At 38.9% G+C, this 26,641-nt stretch overlaps 1 protein-coding gene across 1 annotated transcript in view; it reads right to left on the bottom strand.

Annotated features, from left to right (window-relative positions):
- The window catches only part of TRHDE (thyrotropin releasing hormone degrading enzyme), a 209,084-nt gene that overhangs the window by 57,481 nt on the left and 124,962 nt on the right, over positions 1-26,641 (bottom strand). The window contains exons 8-9 of the mRNA XM_039570645.1: positions 21,640-21,705; positions 19,018-19,205 (exon numbers count right to left, since the gene is read on the bottom strand). Coding sequence (XP_039426579.1) covers positions 19,018-19,205; positions 21,640-21,705 — 254 coding nt within the window. The remainder of the gene's footprint in view (positions 1-19,017; positions 19,206-21,639; positions 21,706-26,641) is intronic.

Genomic DNA, 26,641 nt, shown 5'->3' with positions numbered 1-26,641 from the left:
GGTCCCTTTGCTGGTCCTTAGGTAGGTGGTCAATGGGAGTATGTGTGCAGTTAAGCAAGGCAGCATGGCAAGAGACTGGCCCAAACCCAGATATCACTGTATAGTACTGCTTTGATACCAAGTGAGAATATCACTTTAGACTGATTGCATTAAAATGATGCAAAGATGAGTGAGGGCCAGTTCTCTCCTGCTGGTACACAGCATTGCAGAACTAGCCTATGGTACTGAATTAAAAATTAGGTTTGCTCCTTTCCACGTACCCAGAAGCCTGCTCCACTGAATTACAAACACTATCCAAATGTTCCAGAGCCACAGTCCACATGGGCTGGCTTCTAAGGGTTGCCTTGCTGGCCTGACTTGGAGGCTGGAGGAGGGACAGACCCCTGCCCTGCCACCACACTTGGCTCACAGCTACCCACCCATTTGCAAAGAGCCCTCAGCACACACAGGAATATGTACTGCTTAGAACAGAATCATGTGCAAGAAAACACTTGTCCATACAGCAGCGCTTCAGCAAAGATGGGGAGATACTTCGACAACCATATAGCTGAAAGAGCGATGAGTGACACTAGAAAGGAAACTGGCATTTATTGCCATATGAGAGAAGAAAAAAGGTTCCATGTGATTTTAGGTTCTCTGAATGTTGGTACCATGACACATTGGGAAAATAATTAGCTCTACTTCTCCACAGAAGATAAGGTCACTAAGCACATGCTCTGGCAGAGACTTTTTGGATAATTAAGCTGTGTCATTTGAAGATGCTATTGGCTTTACAGTCTGCCGACTCCTCATGCTGGACATTATCACACTCCACAGCACAGCCAGTGGAAAAGGATGTCCATTGGTGGATTATCTTCTCCAGTTCCCAATCTGGGGTCTTCACACAAGGTTACCTTCATTTTTGGCTTAACTAATATTCTGGACTGTGAACTGGAGTAATGAGATTCAAGTGTGTACTGCGTCCTGCTGCTTTAACTACAGCAGCAGCAACTCCTGGGTTCAACAGGTGAGGGCAGTCAGGAGATGCTATGAAGTGATGCACCAAATTATATTCACTACTCTTCTAAATACCTTATACCTTACTAGACACTCACCAGTGTTTTAGGGTCTGTCCAAAAAACCTTCTAGGAAATACATCACCTTTAGAAACATACCCAGTTCTAAATACTTGGTTCTCCAGAATGAAAAAGATGCTGGCAAACTGTGATTGAGAAAAATTAGGCAAAATTTAGCATAGAGTTTGTACATTATTTGAAAGAACAGGAACATTGGTATGTGAAAAAAAAAATTTAAAACTGTATTTGCATGGTGTTTTTATGACCCTTCAACTCCTACTGAAAAAGCTAAACTGCAAAATAAAAGATACCGTGAGCTGCCTATGTAGGTGATTTAAGCACATATATACCCATCCACAAATATTCATGTATGAACATATATATGGACACTTGTCATTTTGAGAAGGAACTTCACAGAAAGGTATTCTGTACATTGTAATATCTATACAGAGAACAATTTTATACTAACTTATAATATTTTATATTGCCTCCAATTAAGGTAAATCCTACTGAAGTGAAGTCAAATCCTTCTCTGAAAGATGATGTAGCTGTAGAACAAGTGTCACAAAAGCTACTCACCAGAAAACATATGGGATTTAGTTGGGAATATTAGTACTGGCATATTTAACTTTTATCTCCCCAATATAAGAGATGTCCTGACATTCTTGGCACTTTCCAGAACCTCCAAATCTCACCTTCTAAGTTAGTGGTGTCTCAGATGAGCCACAGGTGTCCTTTTAGTAAACATCTAGAAAAAACAGATTTTTCCTACTTTACTGCTGCTGTTTTCTCCATTTATCTGTTTTCTCCTTCTGTTCTTCTTCATTCTCAGAGAAACTTCTGCTGCTGTTTCAGAAGAAGCTGTAGCTAACTTCTGTGTACATGAGGGGGATGCATCCAGCTCACCTTCCAAGCAGACATCTTCCATTCATTGTCTCTGAATGATCTGTGTGGACTGTGTTCTCCAGGTGTGACCAGAGAGAAGCAAACTTTTCTTGCACTTTTCTATCAGGAGTCTTCTACTTTACAAAGCAAAGAGGAAAAAGGGCGCCCACTTGGCTGCTTTCTTCCTGCTTTGTCTGAGAGTAGTGCAGACCTTTTATTTATTCTTTATATGTTGAGAGCACCACCAGTGTGCTCTCAGTATGTACCTGATCAGGGAAAAAAGCATCCCATTCCACCTGGCCATGTGCTGCCTGCTGTGACAAGCCAGTTCCAGTGACAATAAGAATCTAGCCTTGAGGGCCCAGTGACTAGGGCAGCAAGACTTGAAACAACCCATTTAGTCCTCTTACTGTCAAGATTATGTCTGCAGGACTCAGATGCCTGTACAGATAGCACACTCAGCCCCTGGGTGAAATGGTGCTAATGAACTGTGTGCTCAGTCTGCCTGAGATGCTGCTCAGCTGCAGCGGTGGCCCACATAATGTCCCTCCAGAATCAAACCTGATTACTTTGATGGGGAGCTAAAGGCAAACCTCTTATTGTGGAAAAACTAAGGACTATTTCAGGAATTTTAAAAAAAACATCTCTGGAGCTGAGGAAGAGAGACACCTAAAACTAGAACAGACATGTTAACATGAACTGTGCTGAACATTATATTGTTCAATCTTCAAGAGATGTAATGAAAGGGGAATCTTGTTGAAAAGTAGTACAAATAAACCTTTTATTGCTGATTTACAAGTGAGAAACTGTTCATGTGAAATAGTTAAACTTAGGTTGACAGGATAATGCACAGTTAAAGGGAATGCACTGGTGGGTTTTTTTGTAGCACCATATCAGTGCATAATACTGAAGCGTGTTCATTCAGCTTAAAGAATAATCAGAAGGACTTCTTTTGTAAAGTATCAGAACCCTGCATTGGCCAAGGTACACGCAATACTAGAAGCTAGCTAATGTAATACAAGAAGCAAGCTAATTATGCTCTGTGTGGATTATATAGATTTTTTTTGTCTTGAGCATTACATAATGACTAGCTAGGCAGTATTAGTATACTTTACCTCACTTGGAAAATTATCATATTTGTGATGATTACTTGGTTACGACTTGATTTTCAGCAAAAAGGAACTGAGATTCCTTTGATCAGGGCAAATCCTGAGACTGTAAAACATTAAACAAACATGATGCCTCACACTTTTGGCTCTGATGAATACTAATATTGTAGTAACATGGGGTTTTCAGTGGAACAATTAGTTGGCTTGCAAAGAGCTATGCAAAGCCAGAAAAAGGGCAGTAGTTTATTTCCTCTGCTTACTAAATAAAGATCTCAGGTAATAAAAAAAGAAAAGGTAAGGCTCCTGGCGTTTCAGATTTTGCACACCTTTTCAACTACTTTTTCGCATTAATGAAATGTGAAATGTTTTTGCTGGGATGTAAATCCATACATATTCAAGATTCATCTTCCCAATAACCATAATGTACCAAGCTTCCACACACTGCTGGCAATGAATACCACATTCTTCCAGTGACATTTCTCCCTTCTCCCCTGGATTCAAAACTAAACAAAGAAGTTGAGCTATTCCTAGTCATTACTCACAGAACAATGAAGGTATCTGCTCAATATTCAGAGGCTTATTATCCTGCATTATAAGGAGCATACAAGCAATGTGATTGCTTCACATAAAGTGACAGAACATCTGTAACTAAAGTACCACTCTAGAATCCAGCTTACCTACACGTGAATGGCAGAGAAAGTGAACAACCACATGCCTCTTTTATTCTGCTTTCACAAACCCCTGGGTTAAAGATTTCTAATCTATCCTGCTGTTCTTTACACAGCACCTGTACTTAATCCCTCTTACTGTCCACCTCTGTATTTTTTCTACCTACTATTTCAGGTTAAAAAACCAAGCCTGGCTTCAGTGCTTTGAAGGCATGTCTACCATGGATCAAAAGTAGCATAATTCTTTTCTACACTCTTTATACTTTTTAAAATGCTTCTTTTCTACTAATCCCTACTGTTCTATTTATTTGCTTGACCATGTCTGGACAGCAACGTGGTATTTACAGAACATTACCTACCACAGGTCCAAGATCTCTTTCCTGAGAGAAAACAGTTTCTTCAGATACAGAGTATCTGAGTTTGAACTGCTTTCCCTACATGTATCACCTCATTATCAACATTTAGCTTCATCTGTCTTTTTACTGCCATGTCAACTAGCACTAAGGAATATTTCTGTCATCTTGGTAAGTAATACTTGTTTTTACTACACTGACAGAACTCCTATTACCAGAAAAGTCCTGACACCTCACTCTTCCACACCCTTTATCACACAGCTGAATAGGAAAAAAATCAGCACAGGTTTCTCAAGAATCTCATGGGCTATCACCCTCCAGTAAGAAATTCAACCATCTAATTTTTCACTTTTTGCTTGTATTTATAAACAATTCTTCTCTCTTATCCTGGTACAGATTAATTTCTTTAGGAATCTTTAAGGAGGAAGCTGGACCTCAAAGACCACATAAAAACTCAGTTAAATTACAAAAAGGTACATACATCTAGATACAGAAGACATCTATAATAGTCTTTGATTATATACTTAGCCAGGAAATCAAAGGAGGAGAACCACCATGGCAAGACAGAAGCATAGAACAATGTACAGATTTAAGGAAAAAAAATTACTGGTTTTTAGTACATCTAACAACAGAAGAATGAGGGACAAAATTAAAATGCTTTGCACAAAAGCAGATTAAGTGATTTGCCTCTTAGCAGGATATAATAAGGATAATTATTTTAAAGTGTAGTGGCAATCATGAACTTGAATCATAGAATGATTTAGGTGGGAAGAGACTTTAGGAGATAAAGCCTTCTACTCAAATGTGATCAGCACACAGGAAAACAAGTTTCACTGTAGGTAGAACATGATATCAGAGGAGGATATACAGGCTGTATATTCAGTGGCATCACACAAAATCAATCAAGTCAGTTGAGGCAAATGATTTGCCATCTGCTTTTTTTTCCTAATCTCTCCCACTGTGAAGCTTCTACAGAATTACTTTCAGGAAAGCTTAACACCAAAAGCTGTATGTACTTTCAAATAGCTCAGTAGGCTGAGAAATGAAATTGTGAATTATCTCAGGCTGGAAGAACAGAAATCATGTACCCATCAGCTGGCATTGGTGAAATCCCAACCATCACTCTTCCATGACTCAGTTTCTCTGGGATAAATTCAGTTGTTCAACGTGATGGCAAATGAGCTGTCATCGGATATTTGAGACATCTACCACGGTCTGTAAGATATGGCAGAGCACCTAAGGATGCTCTCGCCTGTGTAGTGGCAGCACAAGGCAAAGTAAGATACCTGATGGCACCTTGGATGGCACCTTGAATGTCACCAGTCACATGTGCAAGCAACTAAATGGGCCTCTCCAACCACTCAATGTTGACAAAGAGTCCTTCCATAATTAAACGCGAGTTTCCCTATGAAACTTTTTCATTTCTAAGTGAAAAAGGCAAATTTTCAAAACAAGCTGCTTGTAAGAAAAAGAAGGCTTCAGCACAGATTTTCAAATATAAAAAAGGCACTGTTGCAACATATTATAACTACTGTTTTAAATAAGAACTTTCAGTTTGCTGATTCAATAAATTGCAGGGAGAAATTAAAATGACTGAAACTGAAATGTGAGATAGTTAAATCACAGAATTGAAATGAGTGCTCTAAACCAATTTTTCCCCAATTTTTGCTTTGATTTTTGTCCTGATTCAGTGCAGGGAAATGTTTTGATATGTTGAGAATTTCTGTGGGATGGGAATCCATTTCTTGTTCATTGGTAACGCTTACTAATCTTTGTGAAGTATTTTGAGAACATAACAATCTAAGACCTCATATCAGGGAGGGATATTATTAAAGCTATTTAACACTGAGATAAAGTGAGGCATAAAAATAGTTTAAGAGTAAAAAGCATAAAAAAGAAAATCCAAGAGTAAAACTGACTGGTTTAGACACCTACCTCCTTATTTTAACCACCAGAATTTAATACCCAAAATCCCAACTCTGTCTCTTCAGTTAAAGATAACAACCTGGTACATCCAGAGTGGCTGAAGATGAGAAACAGGGAGCAAGGATGCCTTGGCATTAGTTTGCCATTCACAGCTCTCTCCAGATGGAAATGCTGAAATCTCATGTACATAGACACATATGCTCAGCTGAGCAGCACTGAGTCTGAGAAGAGAACACTTTCCCAGTGTGGCCCTTGCAAACACTGATGATTCCCTGAACAGGTTAGGACATTGGCATTTCTTATTGAGGGAATATATTGCTATGAATCATCTGCATTAACTTACGTTGCTTGGATTTCAGAGACAAGAAAACCACAAAAGCAAAGTAATGAGAAAATCTGACCTTTTGAAAGCAAATAAATCTTACAGAACAAAAACTAAGATTTAAAGATTTGTACTTTTACTTCGGTTGAATACCTGGCTGATCTCCAGAAAAATATACAAATAGTGGCAAGTAAAAGAAGAATTTAGATGCATGGCTGCAGATGTTTCTGGCTAATGACCTTAGTGCTTATTATAAATTAAAAGGTATAGAAAGCTGATAACATGACCTAAGGATTGTGTGATGTTTGGATATTAAATCAGCATAGAAGGCAGACAGTAGAGATCTCTCACTTTTCTTGCCAAGACAAGTACAGTTTCTGTTAGCAAGATTAGCAAGGTTTGGGCTACTACTTCATAGTAGCTGGTATGGAGCTATTTTTTTGACTTTTGCTGAAAACGGTTTTGATAACACAGGGATGGTTTAGCTATTGCTGAGCAGTGCTTACACAGCACCAAGGCCTTTCCTGCCTCTCACCCTACCCTACCAGCAAGGAGGCTTGGGGTACACAAGAAGCTGGGAGGAGGCACAGCCAACACAAAAGACCCCAAGTGACCCAAGGAATGCTCCATACCATGTGACTTCATGCTCCATATATAAAGCTGGGGAAGAAGGAGGAAGAGGGGATTTTGTAATGTTTGTCTTCCCCAGTAACTGTTAAGCATGATGCAGCCTGGCTTTCCTGGGGATTGCTGAAAACCTCCCTGCCCATGGAAAGTGGTGACTAAAATCCTTGTTTTGCTTTGCTTGTGCACACACCTTTTGCTTTCCCTTTTAAGCTTCGTCTCAAGCAATGAGTTTTCTCACTTTTCCAATTCTCTCCCCCATCGCAACGCAGGGAGTGAGCGAGTGGCTGCATAGGGCTTAGATGCTGGCTGAGGTTGAACCACAACACAAGCCAAAAGAAAGCCTTTGCTTTCAGTGAATTTTGAATGTTAAGATATTGAAGGTTCAAAGATAAATTGTTAACAGAAAACCTGCAAGTGTATTCAACTAATCTATAAAATCACAAGCCTTGTTGCAGTGATACCTGGAAGCATTTAATCCTAGGCTGAGAGCACAAGTACATATAAGATGGTCAGTGGAAAATGAGTGGAAGTTGTTGAACAGCAGAACAGCTTCAGAGCGTCCTACTAAAGAAAAAAATTATACAAGAAGCAGAACTCAGCAGGATACAGTTTCGTAAGCCACACTTGCTAGAAAGATTGTGTTGGGAAAGATAATTTAAACGCATCATAGAGATTTTTCCAGATTATTATAATGTATAGTATCTCATTCAGTAAGGAGTAATTCAGGAAGCTCATGTGGGTATCACAGGAAATCACACACTTTTATTAAGCGCAGTTCCACAAGAGTGCTAGTTCTGTTTAATGGATAAGGAGCTGACAATATATTCATGTTGTGAATATCATTCTCACAAGACTGAAGAACACAGAGATTTCATTAGATTTAATACATGCTAGTAAAGTGATTGTAGGCTGTGCCTAGAGGCATAAAACAACAAAGGAAGATGTTATTCCCTCTTTCCCAGTTATTACACTTCCTACACTGAGACAGGGAATTCCTTGTACCCTGTGAGCATGGAAGAGGCAGATAGGAAGGGAAGATTTCACTAACTTTGTAGCAAAGACAAATAAAAAATGAAAAATGGATAAAAAAGAACAATTTGAAATAACTGAGATCCCCTGAACACAGTTTGAGGTATTCACTGGTCATCTGCATATGCCCAGTGTGATCTTAATTCCTGTGTTCAGAGTGAGAACAAAAAGTTTAATACAAGCAACAGTGAGAAACAGGTGAGTAACACTGGTAAAGACAACTGATTAAGTTGGATTCCTCTACAAGGGGGATGAAAAAGCAGACAACATTAGACTTTTTCATCAAGGAACAAGTTGCAGTCAGCTGACTTGAAACCACAAAGGACAGTACTTTAGTTGTATTAACAGGAGAAGGTTCTGGTGTCTGAAGTGGACAGGACTTTCACAAATCCTGCAGATAGACAACTTCTGACTGCAACATTGTATGCAGTGCAGAAATGAAACAGCAGGGCACAGTAAGTGTGACACACATCACATTAATTATAGGATGAATAGTTTGCTGGATTTAATCAAAATGAGGAAAAGAAATGGGGCTGACATTGGGATTCCGGCGTTAGAGGGGTTCTCACCCAAGACCAACAGACTGGTCAACAATAAAAAGGTAAGCTAAGGCAAAAAAGAAAGACAGAGAAATTAATAACACTGACTACATGAGCAACTGGAAAAAGACTGGAAGAAAAAGATTGTGGAAATGCTTATTCTAAGATTATTCTGCACTACACTGGGCAGAGGAGTTACCTGCTCCTTTACAAAATTTTGGTGGACTTTGGCGGGCTCTGTGAATTAAAGACAGTGTTCCAGCATTGTCTTTAAGGAGCTCTATCTTGCTGTAATAGAGACAGTAATTTTTTCATTCAAGAGTCCAGATATAGTGAAGGTAGGGTGCAATATAACACGCACACAGTATTGTGTAAGCAAGTAACAAAATTCCAAGTGAGGCACACGCTATTACTCAGAAATTATTGTCTTCTTGTTACCATCTAAACCAAACACTGTCAAAACCTACCTGAGCTTTTTTGTAAGAGTTCTTCTCTTCTTTCTCCCTAATGCCTCAACTATGGACATGTTTAAATTTTTCAGTCAGACCAACCTACCATCCAAAACAACAGGGTCAGGTCTTGATAGGTGCTGCCAGGCAGATAATGGCTTCACCACCTGGTGGCTCTGAATGGCCTCCACACCTGAGGTGTCAAGATTTTGAAGAGTATTTCAAATCTTTAATAGAAGTGAACTTAGCAGAGGTCTCATGGATGAACAGAAATCAATTTGTAGAGCAGTCTCGCCTCTTAACTACGAAAATTTATCTACTTTGTCTGAGGCTTTGATTGGATGGGCAATTGAATACAGCTGATATATATATTTCAGAGGGAAGACAAGACTGCAATCTGGAAGGTATTTGGTATTGTGAAGCTACAGTAATTTTGAACAAAAATTATACTTAGCTGCACACACAAAGGAAATTATGAATAATCTTTATAGTTTGGAGAAATATTTAAAATTGCATGAGTGACTAGGAAGATTATATTCTAGTCTTGAAAGAGTCTAGCATATCTAGGATGACTTGCTTCTGATGGTAAGCTTCTTTATTTGCAGGTCTGCCTCAATACAGCTGCTAATTTAATATATTTGTCTCTTATATATGCTTTCATTTAGAAACATATTAAAAAAGGCAATCATATTGGTATACTCTAAATGAAGGGTTGATAGCTGCTTCTAAGAGCAACTATTTTAGGATGGATCATGGATTGTTTAGGTTTTTTTCTGTACAAGGACCTAAATACAAAGATATAGAGAGAAAATATTTTCAATGTCAGTACAGGATCACTGGAATGAATTTTAGAGGCATGTATTTTAAAACAATAATTGACACTATAATTCATCCGTAGTCATAACAGTGATTAACATGTTTAATAGCAATGTATTAAAGATGCAGATTTTGTGGTTTTCCTTTACTCTGCCATAGTCCTAACTCCTTCTGGATTTCACAAGAATCTTTGGAATAATTTTCAGCAATAAGTAAATCCTAGAGCAGAAAAAGGAAAAAAATTTACATTTTCCAGGAGTCTTATGCAAAATATAATGCCCTTACCAATGTAACAACAACACAAAGTTCCAGACATAAAAAAAGATTCATTGCTGTAGCAGCAGCCCTAGCATGAAAGAGCTCACGTGTGGCTGTGCGCTGTGAGTCTGCCTTAAGATGACAGGCTGCATATTCTGTTAGAAAATAGCTGTATGTCTTTGGCCATCCTATCTATGAACTTCATTATCCTTTGGTTTTTTAAGGGTAGACACAAGGTAATTTAAATGAGTAAATTTGAATCAAATTACCAAATTTGAGGGGAAAAAAAAGAAGCACTGTCAGATAATAACATAACACAAAAAATATAATTATCTGATTACTAAACTTTCTTAAGTTCTGTGTAATATTAGCTAAATATTTCATCCAAAAATAAATTAAAAATGAGGTGGCTATTAATATTATGAAGCTATCTAAAACTGACTCATTTCAGTGTCAGTGCTAGCAGTGTACCTTACCAAATTTAGAAAAATGATGTGGGCAAAGAACAAATACTACAAATTCTTTGTCAGCACAGGCTGTCTCCTTCCTGCCTAACAGTACCTTTCACACTAAAACACAAAAGGCTTCATTTTCATAAGTGACAAGCAACTTTGGGTGCTGAATCAAAGATGGATACAAAGAAGCTTGGCTTAAGCAGTGTTAAGTGTTTGTCCTAACAGCTGCCTGAAATAAAGGCTCTTAATCTCTCCAACATCCTCTGTTCTGCCTTGCACCGGTGCACACATCCTTGCAGAATTGCACACACGGTGCTGATCATGCAAACCCCATCTTTGTGTCATCCTTTACCCATAAACATAACCCCTTAATTAGAGCACAGATCTGAGATTTCTCTGATTGGAGCACAAGGATGTGTTATGGGCTGAGAAGGATCCACAGGAATAAGAGAGTAGCACTTCAGCTATGTTTACAAACCTCCAGTATGTTCTCAGAGACTTAGTACCAAACATTTTTCAGCATATTCCAGTGTTCAGTTCTGATTTCTCCTCTGAATACTGTGAATACTCTGAATACTTGTTTAAGCAAGATTAAAACATAATTCCTATGATTGTTTCTGTCTCCTCAGTAAACTTCCCTAAGAGTCCCCCACCAAAGTATCTTCTCCATAAAACCTAAGATTCTGCTATTGAGCGTGAAGGCTCATACAAAGGGATAAGAAAAGAAACCTATTATCAGCAACTTTAAAAAGCAGGAAAAAGAAGACATAAAAAATAGAGCATGTTAGAATTTTTATCCTCTGATCTACAATAGGGAACTCACATCTCTGATTTTTCCAAAGCCAATAAAATATGACATTTATCCACCCTCACCCCTCCCATAAAATTTGTCTCTACCAAATGCTGTCTGGGCCTTCCCCAGTCTGCTCTTTCCCTCACTAAAGCCCCCACTTCAAACGCCTTTTCCATTTCCCTGGTACACCATATTTACCTATTCCAGCTAGACAACTTTAATGCTTCCACTCCCGCTCACACCTCCACCCTGACGTGCCACATTCCCTCTCCTACCCACTGCATGTTAAGCAGCTCCCCACAACCACTGCTGTCCTTATTCTCCTCTTCACCTCCTGAAGACTTCACTCTATATTAAAACACAGCGCTGCCCTCAAGTACATGCTCCTTTCCTCAGCATGAAATTGATTTAATTAATGTGAGTCAATTAACTAGATTGGGTATCTAGCAATTCCTGAGAGTTAGTGTTAGCAAATAAGATGAGGAAAGTGGCACATTCTGCAGTGACAATAAAATACAACAGCAACTTTTCTCTTTCAGCCTAACTTCTATCTATTGCTGCCACCACACAGGAAGCAATGATACAATACACTAATTTTGTCTTCTTTAGTATTCTGCAAATTCTAACACTGAAAGTTGCCCATATACTGCACACCAGAGGGTCCTGGAAGTTTCCCAGTGAGAAGAACTTCTTGCAAATAGAAGAAATGGTTTTGGAAATAAAGTCCTAAATTATATCTGGCATTTCTGCAGCCTTTGCTAGCAGCAAAATCTTGCTGCAGACACCAGCACAGATATGTACTGGAAGAGATTTGAAGAGTATTTCCTATTCTGATTTTTTTAAAAATGCAACAATCAGAAAAGCCTCTAAAAATGAAAAAGCAAGACAAAAGAAACATGACTTTCTAGTGCCTTTTACAGAAAAAAAAACCCCTATTGCAACAGGGAGAGAACAGCACAAGGGCTGGGCTAGTAAACACAGCAAAGGCACTGTTCCATCATGTGCCCAAGGCAGGCAGGCTTTCTCCAGGTCACTCACAGAGGCAGCCCCTCTGCCTGTTCCTATGGAGAAGCAGCACCCAGCACAGCACTGTCCTCTCTCATGCTGCTGGGGTTAAGGACTGTCCTTATGCGCATCAAAGGACAAGAGCTATTGGTGTCATAGAGCTGCCCTCTCCTCCAGTGTGCATTTCAAGAGAAGGAGCACCCCACGCTTTCTCACTCTTCTGCAAGAACAAGTATTTTCAAGTCCCTGCTTGATCAGCTAAAAAAAATAGTTAAATCAATATCTGGCAGTGTTCACACACAGTTCTGTGATCCACTAAGGACTCTTCATTTTTTCATCTCATTCCTGTTAATTCCATTTCCTCTGTGTCTAATACACTGGTACCTTTCTTTCCTGGAGCCTGTTCCCTTCATCATTGTTATAGCTGATATAGAGACATTTAGGTCAGTCCAGATGAACTAGGGGTACCACATCTACTCCCTGGGTAGCAACACAATAGCTGTTTCTGGTAGAAGCACTGATACAGGCGCAATGTTTCAGGTATAGTAAAGATGAAAGGCATAACAAGAAAACACTCAAAGGACCTGAGAAAATGGAAGATGAGAGGATATTTCTCAGAGACAGGGAGGTAAATGAGCATTTTTTTTTCTATTTATATTTTGTTAGCTCTCTTTCCTCGGTTTATGGAACAATATTTGTCCATATTATGGTTCTTTTTATTACATAATTAATACTACATATGCTACATTAATCCACAATTGCTCTAAGAACATAGCAAAGATACTAATCAGCATTCCCCTTGTGCTCCTAACATTTTGGTTTGTGTTTAACCAGCTCCTTAGCTGATAAGTGGACAGAGTAAGTTCCCCACCACTGCTTAAGTAATAATGCTATACAACTAAGAAAGAATACACATGGTAATATCCAAACATAGTTATGCTTTTACTATGAAAATAATTGTCAGTAAAGGGACAAGCACAGACCTTTTTCTGCAAAGCCTGAATAAATAAATGATCTTTGTCTAGGAAATTCAGAAGAGACTTGAAGGGAAATAAATTCTGCAGTTAATCATTCATCTTGAAGTGGTGTGACTGCTGAGCAGCTCTGCAGTCCACTGTAAAGCCTTTCAGCTGTCACAATTACTACAGGGTGTTAGACCCATGGGTCTGTACAGCTCTGGTTTTGCTGGTCGTGTCCATGGCTTGCACTGTCCAACTGAATTTTCCCCAGTTTAGCTACACGGAGACAGGCACAGAGCATTACCACACCACAGCATGTATGCATATCTTGTCCACAGCCCGATCTGTTCATCTTCCTGTTTTTCTCCTTCCTCACAGCTAGCTGTGTTCAGCGCCTAGCAAGACATTCCCCTTTAGGATATTATCATGAACAAGCAAAGATTAGCTATGGAAACTGCATGCATGATAAGAACACTGTATAAATGAATATTATCCCAGCAACATTAACTTAATTATTTTGATAACATTGGAAAGGTTATTTCTCCACTTTTGCAGAGACAAGCTCTGTATATTTTTAGAGGGCAAAACACACCCACAACCAGAAAGCTTTGGTCTGCTATTCAATATAGTATATAAAAGGTTTATGGATTTCATCAAAACTGGTTAGTTTATTGTCTAGACCACAGATTATTTTTCATAAGACTTTTTGTCATATCTGTGAGCCGTTTTGTAATGATGGATGAGACTAGTGCCTTAAAATCATCATTTTCTGTAAGCAGGGAAACCCACTGAACCCTGTCAGATAGAATATCACCTTCTCCCTTGGAGCCTTATAATATAAGGGCATAATCTATTCTCACAGGGGTACACAGGAGTCCAGGACCAAACCTACATTTAACTAAAGGGCTGTTATACGGGCATAGAATATGAATTATACAGTTATAATAGAAGTTTTAAAGTTTTGCTTGCGTAAGCTGAAACTGCTACTGAAACATTATACCAACCACAAGCTTTGGCACTCAAATCAAAGCCGGTGATTGTGGCCCTTCTAAGGAATGACATTTCTAGAAACAGTGTTTGTCACTGTTAGTTTTATTTTCTTATAAAATGAGAACTATGGATCATGTGAAGGCATAAGTGTCAAGCAAACTCTATGTTCAGTGTACAAAGAAGTGAAACTGTATACCTTCTATAATTTCAGTCCAAATGTTACAGCTTATGCACAGAAATAAATGTCGATTGTATGCACAGAAATAAATCACAGTTAGTATATGTATGGCTCTTGAAACACTTTTTTCTACAGGTATAATGACAAGGAGCGCAAATATACAGGAGATTGGAAAATCAACTATATGTAATCATTCTCTTCTGCAGAAGAATTAAAGACACTTATAGTAATGGACGAGGCATCAACCACTGCCAAAGGTATCAACAATTTCCACTTTTACCCTTTATCACTTAGAAAAATCTGCTTGCTGCTTCTATCTTCCTCTACATGGTTTCAGAGTTAAAATTAAATATGCAGCTTCACATTTTATTCTTAACAGTTAATTGCTGCATAAATACACAGCATAAAACAAAGCACAGACATTTTATAAAACTGGAATGGTTCTGAAATATTCAGTTGCCTCTTTATTTACATTTCTTATGTAGTAGATACCTTTGAAAGACCTACTCTGAAGTGACTCTTTCTACAGTAAGGCGAAGTTAAGTTTGCCTAGACAGCATCTGAACCAAAAATTTAAACTCCTCATCATTTTGAAGGCAATAGAATTGACATTTATTGCTGTGCCATACCAAACTTCAGCCTCACCTTTGGATAACTAAAGACTACAGGGCAGATGGATGCTTTAAGAGCCTTCCCTGGAGCCTTCCAGTATGTACTGTGTTGTCTGTTTAGATGATAAACTCCTGGAAATGCCTGGACCTGAACATTTTTCTGTGTTTTGTGCAGCTCTGCTTCTTATGGTGTACAGAATGATCATCACAATTAACCCATAGATAAACTACCCTAAGGAAGCCAATGTTGCCTGCCCTGCAAGAGCATGGCCTCAAATGTGGCATAAATACCATTTGCTCTCTGTTATTTACAGTGCCTATTATGGTTCCCCAAGGAGCCATGCGTCCAACGCCTAAATTCACCGCTCATGCAGGGGAGGTAAGCACCAACTTTATTGGACTGTGAATTAGGCCACTGATCTGTAACACCCCCAAAGCTGGCATGCTGATTACATATATATATATATATACACACATATATATATACATCATCACCAGACATCAGCAAACCCTTGCCAACTTCCTGACCAAAGCCACCCACAGAACGAGCCAGAACATTGCGCTGCCCAACAGTGCTACCACCACTCTTGGTGAACCTGTAGAAAAACTGTGTCAGGTAATACAAAGTTCAGCTCTTTCAATATTAAAAACCAAGGCAGAGTAATGCATCTCGAATTATCAAATGACCACACGCTAATGTGATTTTCCCTGTCTACTGCTTTCACAACAACTGAAACAATAGTCACTTGAGCAGTAGAAAAAAAAAAAGAAAAAACCAAACAACTGAAAAATATCTAGGTCATTCCCAGCTAAAAGATTACATTTATTTTCAGTATCTCAACCTTGTTTTTTTACTTAATTTGATGGTATGAAAGGACATTAATGACACATGGCTATTGTGCATACACAGCCATGCGCCTGTGGGCAGTGTATGAATAAATTGCATGGTCAGTGTTATAACACTCAGATACCAATTTATAACTAAGCCAAAAGACTAATATAAGTTGAAAGACAATTTTTGAAAAGTGAATGGCATAGGTAAGTTTCACCTTTTGCTAAATGTATATGGTTTCTGTTCTTTGGTATTTATACTTACACAACATGGCTTTCAAACAACTTCAACTGGGCAGAGGCAAATTAGCTCTATCTGCTAACTGGCTGGAGTAAACAACCCATCCGTAAAGCTTTCCTTAGGCAAGGGGTTTCTTTCCCGTTTCTGCTTAAAAGGACATGGAAGCACAGAAAAAAACAATCCAAAGCAGGAAGAGAAGGGCAAAGAGACTTGCCAAAGGAGATACATATATGTATTGTACTGCCTGTTAAGATACTAAATTCCTGGCATGGCTCACATGGAAATATTTCTCTGTGCTCTTTCTAGCACTAAATCTTATTTCCAATGTTTAGAAACAAGAATTGTGATAAAATCTGTCAACAAAAACTCCTAAGAAACCCAGGAGAATTTGTCCTCGTGTAGAACTCTGCTATTCAACATATGATAACAGACAGTTTGAATTACAAATTAATGTCATGCATGAAAATAAAAGTAAGTCTAATTCTCACCTGTATTGGCTTTGTATGACAAGGTTTCGGTAGCATGGGTGTTACAGGGGTGGCTTCTGTGAGAAGCTGACAGAAGCTTGCCCCATATTGAGCAGAGCCAATGCCAGCTCCAGGAGACCCAAGCCCATCCGTCACTATGGTAACACTTCCGAGGTAATGTGGGGAAAAAACTGCTGGGAAAGAGCAGTTGGAGAAAGGAGACTATGCGAGAGAAACAGTCCTGAAGACACTGAGGTCAGTGCAGAATGAGGGGCAGGAGGCGCTCCAGGCACCAGAGCAGAGATTCCCCTGCAGGCCATGGTGAGGCAGGATGTGACCCTGCAGCCCATGGAGGTTCACAGAGGAGCAGAGATCCAGCTGCAGCCTGTGGAGGACCCCACACTGGAGCAGGTGGAGGTCTGAAAGAGTCTATGATTCCATGGGAAGCCCAGGCTGGAGCAGGGTCCTGGCAGGACTCGTGACCCCACAGGGGACACTGGAGCAGCCTGGTCCTGAAGGACTGCACCCTGAAGCAGAAGGACCCGCACTGGAGCAGTTTGTGAAGAACTGCAGACAGTGGGAAAGACTCATGATGGAGCAGGTTGGGGAGGACTGTCTCCTGTGGGAGGGACCCCATGCTGTAGCAAGGGAAGAGTGTGAGGAGCCTGAGGAGGAAGGGACAGCAGAAACGTGTGATGAACTGAGTGCAGGCTCCATTTCTGTACCCCTGCACTGCTGGGGAGGAACAAGGTAGAGAAAATCAGGAGTGAAGTTAAGCCTGGAAAGAGGGAGAGATGCGGGAGAACTGTTTTAAGATTTTTGTTTATTTATGCAGTACCTTTCTCTGATTTGATTGTTAATAATTTTCCTCCCCCACACCCCCCCCAAGTTGAGTCTGTTTTTCCCATGATAGTACCTGGTGAGTGATCTCTCCCTGTCCTTATCTCAACTCATGCGCCTTTCAACATATTTTCTCTCCCCAGCACAGCTGAGGAGGGCAGTGATAGAGCAGCTTTGGTGGGCACCTGGCATCCACCCAGAGTCAACTCACCATATCACCCTGGTGTCATTTACACACCCAGTAGTCTTTACTCATAAATTACAGCAGCAGTTACTTCAATCAATAATGAATATCTAGAAAATCTATTTAAGAAAGTCTCTACAGTACTTAGAAGGTTTAACATATCTGTTTTATAAATCAAAAAACTCAAGAATCGCTGTTCTTCTGAGTAGTAAAATCCACTCACATTACATTACACATATATACATTTGCACAAAAGAAATTTTCAAGAGAATAAGGGAGAATCTCTCTCCTCCTGCACTGAGCTGTGAGTCATGAACACTTTCAACAGACCACATTCAGTTGTTTTATCTCTTTTTCACAAAGGAACTAATTTCAGCCCAGAACATAGACAGATGCTTAATAACCTGCTAAGTTGTTCCAATACAGCCAGAAAAACAACTATTTACTCTGTGTCATGTTTGAGTTCCATAGTATTCACATTCTAAAAAAGGATAATGAACTTTTAAACACTTTCCAATACATGTTACTAGAATTTTAGGCCTTCCTCAACAGGAATATTCTACAAGCTCCAGCCATGTCAATCAAAATTTTGTATTAAATTTTACCTTTTTAAAAACTTAAATCTGTTGGACAAACACAGAATATTCCAGGTTAATAGTTGCCCTCTTTCTCACTGAGCATGAACAGGTCAACACAGAAATTTCAAAGGCTATCTTGACTTTCTCTAGCATCAGCTAGCAACAGCTATTCTTGGCCTTAAAATAGGATGACAAAACAGCTTGAAACAAAGAGGATTCCCCAGATCAGCCAGGAATGGCAGCTTGTCTCTGGGATGAATGAAGCATATAGAGTCAGCTGGGAGCAGGAACAAAGCAATCTAAGAAATGAAAAGGGGCAGAGACAGAGATGCTCATTTCAGCCAGTTTAACAGCTCCCATATGACCAGTTCAGCTGGCACCAAAAATGAAACAGCTGGAACCCCGTGCCTTCTACAGAGGTCCAGTTCAGCTCCTGACTGCTTCCTAAGTCAAGCAAGGGCTGTAGCTGACAAACATTTACATCTGCCTACTCAATGTATAAGCGTGGAGAGGTCCACTCCAAAGAATTTCTTAAAGTATCAGGCCTTCCAACCGCATTCCAAATTACTTCATTGAGTGTGACAAAACCAAAAGGAAAGGAGAGGAAACAGACAAGTGATGCAAGACACTGCCACAGAGAACTGTCAGGATTCAAATGGGCTTTTTTTTTTTCAATTCTTTTAATTAGTCTCAACTTTACTACAGTTCAAATTAAAGCATTGCCACATGCTATGTATCCCAAGCAAAGCTCAGATTTCTAAAAAGCCATTTTCATAAAAATACACACATAAAACAATTCCTTAAACAACTACAGCTTCTTGAAAGATAGTAATTGAGAAATACAAGTACCTGTTGTCCCCACGGGCAGGGTCCTTGGGTTTAGCATCACTATCATAAACAAAACGCTCTTGGGAGATGACTATGATGTTGTCTGTAGTTTCATTTCCCAAGATAGTGATAACAGGATAACCCATCTGTAGTGTCCACTGATCCATTACCTCTTGGATATTTACAGATTTTCCAACCCTTTTTAAAGCCTTGAAGAAAATAAAGGAAAGTTTCAATACACTGAAGCAGTATCAACACATACAACTTTTTTTTTGTCCCTGGGATCATAACTGGTTTTGGAGGTTAAAATAACCATCATGTGCGTGTGCAGACACACACACACACTTACACCCAATGCACACACTCTACGTAACTGAACTTAAGCCTCTGTGTATCTTAAAAATAAACATTGAGTTATCTTGACAAGAGAGAGGAGTGACAGTCAGAAAGTCATGTTTCCTACATCCTTCAAGTACTTCTGCTGTAACAGAAGAAATAACCTGTTTTACAGGATTTTAACAAGAGCCACAGAAATACTGGGTAGCTATTCTTAACCAGCTAAGGTTAAAAGAGACCCAGTGTTAGTTGATCTAGGCACCTACAATAAGGTGTATTTGAAGGGCCTTAATTTCTAAAAATATAGTTACTTTTTTCTAAAAATCAAGTGAGTAATTATTTGAAAACACTGTCCATTACATCCAAAGTGAGGCTATGTATACCAAGCTTTCCCCTCCTGCTTCATAAACTGCACCTGTCACAACACATGGAGGATTAATGTGTTCGTATTTGATTCCATGTGTCAATAAAAATGCTCTTTTACAAGTGGATTTTCATCTGAAACACAAAGAGATACTATGGCATCACGGGAGATGAGACTGGATATGAGGAGAAAGAGGCATCATTTGTTCTTCAGCGACGGACATGCTCCCAGCTGTCGAACAGATCAAGATCACAGACTGAGCAACCTCTGATGAATACAAGCAGAAGATGTCTTCAGAACTGAAGCTGCAATTGCACTGCATTAGGAACAAAGGGGCTGGCAACAAGTGCATTTACAGCTGAGGCAAACAGAATTATTAGCTGCAACAGTATATATGAGCATACAGTGTAGCTATAGTGGTTATGGACCAAAATACAGTCTCAGTTTTGTTCTACGTTATCAGCTGTGGATTCTGCTGTTCTTTCAAGACAACATTCATTCCTCTGACCTCCCATTGCCCAGAAGTGTCCCAGAGGCTTTAACACAGGAAGGCAAGAAAGATTCTTGCAGTGACATTCAGCTACAGATGAAGACATAGATTTAAAATCCTGACTGTACGTTACATGTCTCAACTCTCATTAGCAGTCAGTACAGATATAGTACTCCATTCAGTTGCCCACATGCAGGTGACTAATGTCATTTGACCTTTACCTGCCACTCCAAAAGAGCACAGATTTTGCCATATATCTTATGCTATATTGATTAGACACACCTGAATGTCTTGAACATCCTACTGCACCTAATCTGGCACTAGTTGCCTGTATTTGAACTATCTCAAGTCTCTAGTCAACAGTCAGTGGTTCAGGCTTATTATAAAATAATCATGTAGTGGCTAGTCAACTAAATTACTCTCTATGCTCTGCTGACTAAATTCACTAGATTTCTGGCACTCCAGTTGTTCCTATTCACCTAGTGTCAAATGACATGTCCTAAAATATTCAACACATTCTTTCAGAACTGGTCTACCTACAACAGACATGCTTCTCATGTGGCAGCTGAAAGCCAGGTAGGATAAATTAAGATAAAAGCTGTTAAAAGTCTGTGAATGGGCAACTGAAAGTGAGAACAACTGGATCTCAGACACCTAGTTTAAATGTATATACCTGCTTGTCTAGATAAATGAAGATGTCTTGGCCTCCAGCTGAATCCTAGCTTTGGTGTCAATAGTTACAACTAGATTGTCACATTTTGTATGGCTTGAACTGGTACTTGTGCCAAAACTCTCGGACTGTACTCCACCTTGCCTTGCACTCTGTCTTTATTTCTGGAGAAGATTCAGACTAGCTCCGACTAGTCCCACAGAGGAGAAATTCAGGCATGCTTCGCTCATCTTACAAAAATTATAGTCTGCCATTATGGAGCCCTAGACCAGGCTCTAGAACTCAAGCCAAGCCTGGATATACAAATGTAAGTCTCTACAGCATGCCAAATGTTACAGTAAATAGTTCTCTGTTTACACCAAACTTTAAAGCTGTAATAGTTTTGTCCTTTGCAAAAATCTTAACTCCATACAAAATCACAAACACACATGATGGAAATGCCAAAGCTTGGCACTTTCATGTGCTTTCCAGCTTATGGGTCTCAGTGTGCTGCCACTGAAGTCAAATGATAGCAGATTTCATGAGGTATCTTTCAATGCACATCAGTGACACAGCACATGCAGGAGAATATATTCTAACATAACAAAGAATAGAAATGCTGCAGAACTCATATTTTTAATGTTGCCACTAGGTTAACTCAAATGGAATTTCTTTGCATCAGTTTTTATATTTGCTCTGTGGTTTGAAGAACTCAATAAGCACTATTCACTCCCAATCTCACCAAGAAAAATACCATAGCAAATTCCTGTTTCTCCCTCAGTGCAATAGATTAAAGCATTTTACCTTTGACAATGTGTTCCAGAGATCATTTCTGGCTGCATTGCCATACTTGTGAATGGTTAAATAGTCCTACAGAAATAAAATAAAAATACAAATCAGTATTACTATACACAAGCCAAACGACTAGAGCTGTGCATCACTGCTATTAGAATTTAAATCACATCAATGCTTGCATTTGTTAGAAATCTAGAAATATACAGTATGTTCATCCTACAGGAATAAATAAACAGTTCCTTAAGCTAGTTTGCAACGCAAAAATTATTGCTAAAAATTTCATTTACAACATTCAATGCTCTTCCTTTTCTGTGTAAGTCATTCTATAATTTAAGTATTTTGAAGATATATATTTAGAATATACATCTAACCTTAGAAGGGGTTCCTAGGTAATTCTTGGCAACAAAAGGAGAAGCTGCTGAAACACAGTTCCAGTTGCTATTTTAGCAGGTCATTCTTCTTTGTCTAGTGTCAAAAATTTGTTCACTCGGATGCCAGTTGGATTCATTACAGAAGATTTAACTGAGCAATAGAATATCTGAACTTCAAACTCTTATCTAGGGAGATCCTGGCCCTTCAATGTCAAAATACATCATATTGGCAACTAAGGTTGTAACAGGTTATCACAAAGGCTCTCCACAACAGGGAGCAGTGGAGGAAGTGCCAGGAACCCAACTCCGTGCTTGTGCACAGGTACCTACGTGTGTGTTTTCACGCCATATGTGACTCAGAGTCTGAGGAGGTTATAAACTGAAAGCTTTCACTTATTCTCCCACAGTTCCAATAACTGAAGGTCCATTCTTCTCCCATAACAACCGGAAGGATAATTCCTCAAAAGCTTTCATCATATTAAAATAACTTCCCAAACTAATAGTTTAAGCATATGACCAGCTTGGGTCTAGGTCTTTCAGGCATAAAATACTTCCTTTTTTTAATGACTTCTGGAAAGACAACATTGTTGTTTCCCACCATCCCATGTCCCTTGACAACAGCTCATTCAGTTACAAAAGTGAAATTCAGCCGTGATTATTTGAATAACATACATTTCAAGCATTTGATTAGGAGAATTAAGTGAAAAAAACAGATCGGAGGTTGTACATCAACTTGTTCTCCTACAATTGAATTTCTACCATCTTCACTTTACACAATGGTAGAAGACAAACCTTAATTTACTGCACAATGATAAAACTGGGACAAATTTGCTGACTGTATGCTCTGTGTGAAGTAAGATACTTTGGGAATAATTAGTATTTGGAAAGCAAATTTTCTGATACAAAAATTGTAGCACCTGTGACAGATTTAGCTTTTGTCAGCCAACTCATAGTAAAACAAGCAACAACTCCCATTTAATCACAGACTACAAAGGCTAAATAGAACACTGATTCTGTAAATGCAGTGCTGAGTCTTAACAATGTCATGAGACTAAATCAGAAAAAAGACAATATTATATAGGCCGCACCTATAGCACAGTGTGCATCCATTTTGCCTAAAAATACAGAATCATTTAAGGCACAATGAAACATTCAATAGCTTCCAAAGCTAAAGAAGTTGAATTGCAAATTAGAAAGCTAAAATAGGAATAAACAAAAGTGGGACAAGGTAAATAAATGACAACAAATATACAACCCGCATTTTAAGCAGTACTAGAAAATGCTGCATACATTGGTCCCTCTGAGAGATGCTTTCAGAATCATCAGAGCAAAATAAAATGGGTGGAACACTTGAGGATTTCATCCCGGCAATAACCCTGTTTACCAATCTACCATTACTGACTTTCACACTTTGTGTTCGGAAAGACTGCAAAGAGATTAAATGCTTCTGCCCTTTTCTTTTGGGTTTGGTTTTGTTTGGGTTTTTTCCTCCCAATACATAGATTGGGAGGTTTAAATGTGGCTTGTCACTCAGTTAAAAAATTATTATCGTCCAATCTAACATGTTTATGTCACAAAGAAAAACAAAAGGAATCCTAACCTTTACCATGAAATAAGAAAATACAGTAAGAAAGACAACATCTTGGTACAATCCTGGTACCATACAACTTAATCATCAATTTTGTCATTATTCCATGAAAGTTGCATCAAGACCATAAACACAGCATAAAACTAGGAGTGTTATCAAACATATACTTACACAAAAAGCAGTCCTAAGTGACTGCATGTATCAAAATAGACTTTCAATAGTACATCTACATTGCATTCTCAAATCTGAGTGCACTTTCCAGAGGCACAAGAGCCAGAGGCTTCTGAAGCAGGTCTCACCAGATATCCTCCTACTCCTATCCTCATATATTGTTTTCAACAATAACCAGTAGCAGACACCTGGAAACAGTATAAAACCAGAAAAGCATGCAACTGCTCTTCCATTATCCAGCACTTCATGGCACAAAAATTCCTAAGCAGATTAGTATCCTTGCATTTAATAGTTCTCTTCTGTGAATTTGGCTGGTTGGTTTCTTAACCTATACAAATTCACATTTGCAACAGTTTATGAAAGAGCATTTCCCACTTTAGGGATCTCTTGTGTGGTACCTGCTCCAAATGCCTGCCTGTCTGCCGGTTTCATCTGCTGCTTCCTACTTCTGGCATTAGAACACACAGTGCATTACTGCTCCCCACTTGACTTTCCCCAAGCCACTCATGTTTTTACAGATATATATGGAATGTGTCCCCACCCCAGACCTTAACAGGTTTTATACTGAGAACTCCACCAGACCCAACCACTCCCAGCTCCGCTGCAAAGTTATACCACCACCCCAAGCTGCTGACTCCATAGGTAGTTTGAATAGTTTCTGTGACCCTGCCTGAACTTTCATTACCAGATGATCAGCCTCACTTTCTCTTTCCCTGACAGGCATTCAGCTTAAAAAGGAAGAGAAAAGATATATCAGCATCAAATACATATCAGGAAGTAGTAAAATAGGAGCCAAAGATCCACACATACCCTGCTTGTCTGTTTTAAGGATGAAACAAGCAGGAATATAATCCATTTTTCCTCCTGGGGACCCATATCTAAGTCTTAAGCAGCTTGCAAAGGGGGAGAATACATGTTCTTATTCACTGTAATTCTCCAGGGCAGGAGTATTAACCACCCCTTTGCCTGTACATTCAGTAGAAAAAAACAAAGCAAACAGAAGAGATGCAAGCCAAAGAATGGAAAAGGAGGATGACACTGAAAACACAGCTGCGTGAATCTAAGCTGTGCTCAGCACAGCTCCAAAGGAGGCAAAGTGACTTAAAGCCACTTACTCATAAACACATATGCCCAAAACCATCTGGCTGCAAGGCTGCTTCCCATCATAAACTTGCAAGTCTATCATCGACAAAAGCTGTTCCATCAACAGGAGTATGCTGGAACATGAAGATCTGCATTAGCCACCTTCCTTTCAGCTATAACCCTACAGTACCTGTGAGCACAAAAGATGGCATGAAATTCTCTTTAACAACTCAAGACTCAAGAGTGCTCTTCTAGAACTCTTCCATTCTCCTTCACTGTAATGCTGCCTCTAAATTTTTTCATTGTCATGGAGAAAGTACGAAGAGAGTTCGCAGACCCTAGGGCACTGTCATTCAACATGAAAATTAATCAAAAAGACACACCCGAAAGTAATCATTTGGGTTTACATTTTCAGCATGCATCCTCTTGTAATATTCTTCCTAATATCTTGACATTAAAACATAAAGCCACTCTTTGCCAAAAAGAATAATGGAATATGATCTATTCACTTCTATCAATAAAAAATTAATCAGGCAATGCAGTTTTCTAACATGTCTTAGCAATTCTTAACATTAAATAAATAAATAAATAAACATCCTGACTCTGTGATACCATGAAAACAAAGTCTATTTCCTGAACAAACAAAAGATCTTTCCAAAAATCCCAACAGATTTGGATTACAGTATAATGTGTTATCAAACAGTAATCTTAATCTCCCCCAAAAAGAGAATTAAAAGGCTCAATGCTTTTGAAATTATTTCTTGAAAACTGGAGCAGATAGCTTGAACAGCAGTAGGAACAGTGAAAAATGCTAAAGAATTTTGAAAGATGGTTTTAGTAATGCTGTGTTGATTAAACTTGCAGACCTTTTATTGTATTAGGTTCTTTTAGGAAAAGAAGATTATTTAAAAGGAAAAAGTCTTCCATTTCTTTGCAATATTACCTATTGAATAAGCCTCTTGGTCTCAAAAAAAATGAACTACCCTACTATCCAAACATTATAATGCTCACAACTAACAAAAGGCAGTGACTGATAAATACCAAAAGGTTAAACAAGTGTAAAGGGAGAATAAGTCTCCAAACATGTGTCTTACTTTCATGGAAGATTTTACATCTATAAACAGAAACCGAAAGAGCAGTTCTAGGACTAAACTCCTTTCTCAGTTAATCTGTATGAAGTTGATTGATCAGCTGAAGGAACAGCTCCTGACTTACAGGAGTGTTGCTGAGATCTGAAACAGATTGACATTGAATAATTTCACTTTTCTCCTAAAGATAACTGGAAAATTCCACTGTATGCATGAGGAAAAAGTAGCAAACTATTTTCATCTCGAATTCTTGTGGCTACATTCCTCCTTTCTCAAGGCTCAGGAAAAGCAGACTTGCCTCTACCTCCCTTTTTTGTATTTCATTCCTACTCCGCAGTGCACATCCTCCTCCCTTCAGCCTATGATATGTTCTTGTTTGATGGTTTTATACATGACTGCTGTATATCACAGAAGATTTAAAGCTACAAATAAAAACATTTAGTTCAGGTAGAAATCAGGCTCTAAGGATCCAGGTATCAAATCCAGTGTGTTTGTTTTCCTAGAAATTTATATACTTAATCTTAAGCCACTAGATACCATCTGACAGATGCTGATTCTTTGACTATAACATGCACCTTTTTCCTCCCTTCCTTCAAACTGCTAACATCAAATCTGCTATCACATATTATATTGACATCGTCTAACATTCAAATAAAAAAGCTTGGGCAAGAGTCAGAGGGTAGTGCATATGTTTGCAAAGGTGAGTGACA

The sequence above is a fragment of the Corvus cornix genome, chromosome 1A, assembly GCF_000738735.6.
Source record: "Corvus cornix cornix isolate S_Up_H32 chromosome 1A, ASM73873v5, whole genome shotgun sequence".
Classification (NCBI taxonomy): domain Eukaryota; kingdom Metazoa; phylum Chordata; class Aves; order Passeriformes; family Corvidae; genus Corvus; species Corvus cornix.
The sequence above is the reverse complement of the archived record's forward strand: the minus strand, read 5'-3'. Positions and strand labels throughout refer to the sequence as shown.